This window comes from Erigeron canadensis, chromosome 7, assembly GCF_010389155.1.
Source record: "Erigeron canadensis isolate Cc75 chromosome 7, C_canadensis_v1, whole genome shotgun sequence".
Lineage (NCBI taxonomy): Eukaryota > Viridiplantae > Streptophyta > Magnoliopsida > Asterales > Asteraceae > Erigeron > Erigeron canadensis.
The window spans coordinates 1,423,855-1,432,329 of NC_057767.1; the positions used below are offsets into that span (position 1 = coordinate 1,423,855).

The following is an 8,475-nucleotide window of genomic DNA, read 5'->3' on the forward strand; positions in this document are numbered from 1 at the left end:
TCGATAAGTCAATCCCTTATCGATATAGTCAATATTAATTATAGAAAATTTAATTAGTAAATTAGAAGTTAACTAGACTGTTTTCGCAAGTTTCAAATTGGGTGATTAGTTATTTTCGAGTCTTGACTTGTGCGATATATTGTTAGTGTGTGCTTATTGAGATAAGATAACATATTTTTCTCACACTACGGAGAATAGAATATATATTTCATAAATAACTTCCCTTAAATGACTGTGTATATGTAACTACAGTATGTGGTCGAAAATTATATGGGGGCTTACTATGGGTGTCATTTATGCTTACTATAGACGATATATTGTAAGTAGATTATTGTTATGATGTTTTTGATGACATGATGTTTCATTTTAATTGACCAAAACACTTAGTCACTAGGCTTATGTAAGATTGTCATGACACGTGCACGATTAAAAGACCTAAAGCAAAGAAATATATATGTGTTAGGTTTTAGGTGAAAGTTAACCTAAACTTAATAAAGAAAGTAGTGTCTCAAGCATAAGTATGATGTCTGTGTTATAATTAGCTCAGGCTAGTTCCTCGAGTTAGTGTGTACGTGCTCACGTGGTTTGGAAATCTGGATACTTCCCGTGACGTAGTTATATTTGTATTTTCCGAGTGCAGTAACTCAACATTAATGCGTAAAGGCATAATTAAACGGTTTACCCAGTTGAAATGGCATAGCTTTTCCTTAACAATGCCGATGGACTATCAAAAGGTTTAACTTCATGTCGGGGGCGAGGGTTCCATGTATGGTCTATGACCGCTTGTACACAAACCTTGCATACATCCCTATGTTTAAGTCACTTAGCCTAAATCTTGGCAAATGTTATAAAGAAAGAAAGATAAACGAATTATGTGATATTCCTGACGTGTCGTGATGATTATGTGATATTAATAAATATAAAATGTTTTTGTTAATATAAATGAATTGGTAAATGTTTGTATATGTATGTTTTACATTCACCACCATTGCACCCCTCTCCCCCTCCCCCCCCCCCCACCAACCGTCACCACCACGCCACGCCATTACCATCATTGTCGCTGCATTATGCGGATATATGACTCGTTCATTAAAATACAAATAATTTTTTTTCCCCGTACTTGATGAAAAAGGACGAAAAATTTAAATGACATATGATTTACGTGGACGTAGTCATCTTTGGATCTATCCTTGCTAAAGTACACATCCAGGAAACTTGCATGCATATTCGTGGAATGGCCATCGATATCCACTGCATAACTACAAAACCATTTTTCCTTTCATAAATGGGAAAAGAAAAACGCAACAACCACAAAACTATATTTATGTGATATATAGTATCTATGTTTGTTAAATGATAATATAATCAATTTTTAATATTTTTTTATCTATGTGATTATGTTTGTTAATTTAATGATATTGTATAAATTTAACATGTCATTAATAATTTTGTAATATATAAAAATTTCCAGCATTTAGTATTTACATTTAACTTTATATCATCTTTTTACTAAAGATATATATTAATATTTATATTTATTATAAATTTTGATACAAAATATTGTATAAAATAATGGTATCAATAACTTTTAAAATGTCTTATTTATAACTATTGATTACACTTTAAATTATAACAAAAACTTAATATGTTTAAATTATGTATTACGTGAAATATTTATTATTAGTCTTTACTCCTTTATAAAAGAAATGACCTCTTTTTATTTTAGGTAATTCTACCTTTGAATTACCAGAATTACCTTTGACTTTTATATTTTTCCTTAATGAATTATAATTTACACTTTAAACATTTATTTTAATAATTAACACTTTAAACCCTTATCTTCTAAAAATTTCTACTATCACAATTACATTGACATCGCTACCACCACCAATAGTACCATCACCGACGCCACTAGACCGCATTCTCCACCACCGCCACTGCATTGCATGGGTACCATGCTCTTTTCCTATAAAAAGTATAAAATTTTTTCAAAATATTTGAAAATTAAAACCTTAAAAATATTGGTACGTACACCCTTTACCTTAAACTTTTATAATTTCTCTAAATATTAAATCAAATTTACTTGTTAAAGTAATTATTTCAATATTTATCAACTAATCTATAATCTTTTATAAAAAGAACTAGGATAGAGATTAAGCAAAAATTTTTTTCTAAAAATACTATTACTTAAACATAAAACCTTAATACCCTCTTTTTTCTCATTCTTGCTAATCATTACACACTCATTGACCTTCTATCACCCTCCGTCGCCGCCTTTATATTGTCCTCACCTTCTAGCCGCCGCAACGCACAGAGACTATGTTCATTTTTTCTATATAAATTATTATACATTTCTTATTATCTCTTAATTTAAATCTTGTTTCTTATACGAATCTTATCAAATTTTGTCAAAACTTATATCATAAAAATCATCTCTAACATATATAAAGTAGTCTTCTATTTAGAAGGTTTTTTTTTTTAAATTTTGCTAATGTGACATGATCTAACCTTATTTATTGACTATAACTTTCATTTTTTTAAGAGAAAATGTCACAAATGGTCCCCGTGGTTTGTCACATTCGCATTTTGCCCTTTGTGTTTTTTTTCGTTGCAACTGGTCCCTGTCTTTTTCGTTTCCGTTGCCAAAAACCCCTGACACTAACTTCTGTTAAATTTGACCGTTTAATAAGGGTATAATCGTCCATTCCAATTCAATCCTCTTCACTCAATCATCTTCTTCTATTCTTGTACCCATTCTTGTCATCTTCCCAAAAAACCACAACCTAGATTCCGATCACATTTCTTTTTCAATCTATCTTTAAAATTAAAAACCACTAACCAAATAAATCAAGACCAAATCACCAAATCTGATAATAAAAGCAAACACAAATCTAAAAAGAATAAAACCCTCCAAGTCATCCCCTACACCATCATGAACCCAGATTAAATTCAACCTAATAATTCATAAAAAAATCAATAGACATCAAAACCCAAAATTCAATTATCAAACATTTCAAATCATTATCACCATATAACACATAAAAAAACCAAACCCTACACTTTTTCTCTGCTTTGTAGGAGCGATTTTATCCTTAAGACCTTCGGCCATTTATTTGGCTAAATCCGGCCAAATTGTGACCGGATTTTGTTTTAATTTCATTTCCATCTTGTTCCATGTTTAACTATCTACGATTTCATGTACTTTTTCCATGCCTAGATTATGTAATACCACAGAAAAAAATCAAAAAAGAAAGAAATAGGTGTCGCCGTTGACGATGATGAGATTATGCGTGAATTGATGGCAAACGATCAAGCATATTTTCAAGATTTTGAAGCTAATCGACGCTATGTTGAGGCTAAATACAATTTACGATCATCCTCATCACGATCTGATCAGAATAAGGGGTTTCTAACCTTTTGTTTCCGCCGCAATTTCGTACCACCACCTCACTGTCATCTTCAATTTCGGCCACTATTCATGCGATTTCTGATCATTTGAAGGATAGGGATGGGCCAATTTAAGGGTGGTATTGATGTTGATTTGATTGAAAAAACACATGTTGATAAATCTGGGGGTTTATTGTTCAAAAAAATAGGAAAAAACCTCAATTCAGCCGCTGCCCAGCCACCTCTAATTCCAGCCACTTCCAGGCCATATTCCGATCAATCAATTGAAGGGGAAGGGATGAATATATAATAGAACGGATGGATGGATGGATTTATAGAATGATGGTATCATTTATATGTATACTGATTTTTTTCCATATATATACATACTGATATGTGTAAAACGGATGGATGGAGGTTTTTTCATATATTTGTATACTGATAGATATAACTATACAGATGTGTATATATATATATTCTTAATTAAAAAAGGTTTTTCTCACATATAGTCCCTCTGGTTATCACAAAGACGATTATACCCTCGCGTGGTTCGTACGTGAAGGGTTTTAACGGCCAAATTTAACAGAAATTGGTGTTAGGGGCTTCTAGCAACGAAAGCGAAAAAGACAGGGACAAGTTGCAACGAAAAAAAAGTACAGGGGGAAAAATGCGAATGTGACAAACCACATGGACCATTTGTGACATTTTCTTTTTTTTTTTACAAGTAAATTTTACCTCAGACGCGTATGATGTGTACAACGAAAAGGTTCCCGCACAAACGGATCTTAAATAGTCTTTCTCATCATACCACCTCCTTAATTGAAAAATACCGTCGACGAGGGCCTATCAAGGCTCGAACTCTAGACCTTGGAGTAAACTCCCCCGGAGTCCCGCATAACAGGTTTAATGAAACACCCCTGGCCACTTGGATTTAACCAAGTGGTTATTAAAACTTTCATTTAATGATGCCTTAAATAATATTAATCTCACTATTTAAGTTAAATAAAATTAGTATGACTCCCAATCCATTTAGTGGGTTAAAAATAGTTATATTGTCACCGTTTATTTTGGATTCTATAATAATATTTACACGGATAAATTAGCTCGAAAATAAAGATGTAAAACATCGTTCAATTCTGTAATTAAGTGTAATCAAAAATAAAACTTTAACTTTTTATACTTTTTTGTTATGTACGTGCGGGTAATTATCCAGGTTGTTTAGCTAGTATAAGGAAAAAACAAAATCATAAGAAACAAAAGCTACAAAAATAAAATAAAAATATAAACGCGTTAAATTAAAATACATGTGATTTACGTCATAGGCGGACCTACATAGAACCTAGGGGTAACCCGGGTTATGAGTCCGCTAGATCCATGTAGTGTAATTTTTTTTGGAAAACGATATATTAATTATTGGTGCTACGGGTCAAACAAATATATATGAGATACCCGTCAATGTAACTAATTCAAAACTTTCAAAAGATAATCTTAATAATAAACTCATAAAGACGTACTTGTGCAATTAGATGATAAATGAAAACTAACCAAAGTGCCAAAAACTCTTAACAATCATTAAAAATAGTCAAACTCCTAAAAAATCGTAACAATTTAGTCGGTATTATTATTTTATGTCGATATAAGGCTAACAATAAAAAAATTGTGTTACCCGCCCTACAAATCTTGGGTCCGCCGCTGATTTACGTGACCCTTGTATCCAGGGGCGGTACTAAAAGGGGAGCAAGGGAGTCCAATGCCCCCCTCCAAATTTAAATTTTGTCATGTATTTTTAAATTTTTCATAAATTTTTAAAAATTTTTTATAGGTTTTTAACATTTTGCCCCCTTATAGATTTATTTTTCATAAGTTTTCTAAGTTTACCCCTTGTAAAATTTTTTTCTGATACCGCCTCTGCTTGTATCTATCCGTCCTGATCGATGACATGTTTGTGGAGTGGATGAGCATGAGTGCATCAACATCCATTGTATTAACTACAAAACCATTTTGCCCTTAAAAATTGGAAGTAAAAAACAAAACACTACAAAATCATATTTATCGCAATAAAGATGTGGAGGAGGGGACATAGGCTTTCGAGTAGATAAGCCTTAGGCCTTAGCCAATAAGCATCCAAATCGTCATTCTTTAGACTGTACTCATAACTACTGGCGTCGTTTGAGCTTACTAATTAGAATGTAATTAGTGATCTGGAGCTTGTACTTAGGAACTTATTAGTAATCTTAAACTTGTAACAAGAAGTTTATAATAAATGAAATATTTTATTTTGGTGAACTAGTGATCTTATACGCTATGTGTGCGAGAGTTAACTAGTGTCCAATAAGAAATATCATTAAAATGTAAAACAAGTTGAAATGTAATAAGCGAACTTCAAATATGAAATGATATATGTGACTAGTCCTTAGAAGCGAAATTCTAAGATACTAACCCGTATTAATATTATTATCGAGTCTCCAGTTTAGTTTTAATTAGAAATCGATCTATGAGCTACAGATGGATGAGTTTTCGTCAATTTAAGCATGTACCAGCTAGAACTCGAGTTGGCCGTGGCTGTTTGGTCTCGAGTGGCCGGGTCAAGGCTAGGCCAAACTTTCGAGTTTAGGCTTTCTTGTCTTTGTAAGTTTATTACCTAAAATTTAAAACGATGTTGTATGATAGTCTACGTTTGGTGTCAATGTGGTATCAAAGGAACAAGGGTTTGTTCTGATTTTATTTTAGTTTTGTTTATTGGTATATTATATATAATTATTTAATTTGTTAAGTCGCTGTGTTTTAAAACTTTTTAGAGTTATAATAACTTCATATCTCTGAAAAACACACTTTTTTTAAAAAAAAAATTAAGATTACTTGTCCAATCAAATTGAACATATATGTAACTAGTATATTAACTTCTCAGACGTAGAGATCATGCACCCATGCATGTATCACTTGAGTTAAAATAAAAAAAAAAAACGAAAAAAAATAACAATGGTCTTGGATCGGTGGTCCTACTCCTAATTTGAAGTAGTATAACCTTCACGTGAAACATGAATTCCAAAAAAGACAATATTTCATTTTATTAATTTTAGGTGTTATTAGTTTGTCTATATAAGGGATGAGTTGTTATGTATCATAACCATATTAAACCCATCAATCAATATTATATCTTATATATCCTAAACAAACCATATGACAACACTCCCAAGTTGTTTCGTGTTACAGTCCGGAGGTAAATACTTGAGCCTAACGGAAAATATCCCAACTCCTAACCTACCCTCAGGGTTCTTGAAATTTGATGAAGAACAAATACGGAGCCCGCGAACGAAGTTTGTAGCGGAGCCCGCTGCAGGAGCTGGCGGGCTGTTTCACATAAGGTCGTTGTATAACAATAAGTATCTGGTGACGAAACAAATCGGGTCGAAATCTTGGATCGTTGCATCCGCCGAGAAACCAGAGGAAGACACATCCAAAGGAGCCTCGTGCACGTTGTTTCAGCCTCATTCCTTGCCGGATGATGATGATCAAAGTAAAACAACCACTGTCCGCTTACGCCACGTTGGGACGGGGATCTCCGCGACCCGTCACTCTAATGATGATGATGGTGTCGACGACAGTACCCATCAAGGCGTGCTACTATCCAGTACTAGTAGTGTTGCTCGATCCTCTTTTGTTTTCACGGATAGTAGTAGTGTGCTGGTCTTGCCTTCTCGAGTCGCGTTCAAATCTGTAGACCTAAATGGCAATTACCTCGGCTCGGCTTGGCTTTATGGTAAATACATGTATCAGAGGTTCGAGGCCGGATTGGATATCGGAGATCAACGGGTGGCCAATGAGCTGATCCACACTAGTCCTCAGTCTGAGTACTATCGTATAAAGGACTTGTATAATGACAAGTTTTGGAAACTGGAGACAGGTAACTGGATAAAGGCTGATGATGACTCCGGAAGGGATTATGACTGCTTATTTTCAGTTGTCCACGTTCAAGACAATGTTGTGGCTCTTCTCAATATGAACAGCGACTGTTACTGTGGTGCATACACCGAGGGCGGTTCCGTCAACTGTTTACGCGCGGAATATCCTACTTTGTCAAAACAGACCAGGCTGATCCTTGAGGAGGTTGTACTTCGAAGAGTGATCAACGATGTCGATTACCGGCTGCCTGACTCAAGAGTTTACGATGAGCAACCCATAGAAGTTGACCATCAATTTGCGAGCAACTACTTGCAAACCGACAGCACAATGACCCTCGAGTTTACCCCAAAGGAATCCAGGACCACTAGCTGGAATAACAGCGTTTCCATCCAATTTGGTGTAACGCTGTCGTTCGAAGTCTCTGCTGTACCATTAATTGAGAAGTCGAACGTCAGTTTGTCATTCGAAGCTGGTTATACGCATGAGTGGGGAGGGGAAGTAACAACAGAAAGGGAACGAAAGATGAGTTACACCGTTACGGTTCCGCCGTTAAAGACGGTCAAGGTGACGATGTTGGCTACCACAGGTAAATGCGACGTGCCCTTCTCTTACACTCAGCGTGATCTTCTGCCGTCGGGTAGATGGGATGCAACTAGAAAGGATGATGGCATTTTCAAAGGCATCAACTCCTATAACGTTCATTTTAAATCAGAGTATGTCAACCCAGATGATGATCACAAGGCTACTGCCGATACTAATAAATGAATTGAAAACTCTGTATGGCCAGCTGGATGGACCTAGCTATATATATAGTTTGATCATCATGGAAACCTTCGACCATAATGACAAAAGTATATATATTCTAATAATGTGAAGTATGTCAAATAATATATAATAATAAGACAGATAGGCCACAGTTATTGTAAACGCGGGTATCACTCACCTGCTAGAAACCTATATATGTAATATGTATGTGTGTGTATGCTAATTAAATTTGTACAAATAGAGTCCATCGAATAAACAGTTTCTACTTAAGTGATATATCTGTTCATCTTTCGTTTTATTATCTTATAAACACGTACACACACACACATTCAATTAAATTCCCTGCAATATAATGTTTAGTACGGATAAACCGTGTGAAGATTCCCTTAAAAACTACGTACTACTGTAGTAACTAACTTT

General features: G+C 34.4%; 1 protein-coding gene across 1 annotated transcript; it reads left to right on the plus strand.

Moving 5' to 3' along the window:
* The first annotated feature begins 6,567 nt into the window (after positions 1–6,567).
* On the plus strand, positions 6,568–8,055 carry LOC122607117. The gene has a single exon (XM_043780033.1). It carries the CDS (start codon positions 6,568–6,570, stop codon positions 8,053–8,055), a length of 1,488 nt encoding a protein of 495 aa, XP_043635968.1.
* The last annotated feature ends 420 nt before the right edge of the window (positions 8,056–8,475 follow it).

Coding starts and splice junctions, on each gene's coding strand:
- LOC122607117 (XM_043780033.1), top strand. CDS start 6,568: ATGACAACACTCCCAAGTTGTTTCGTGTTACAGTCCGGAGGTAAATAC.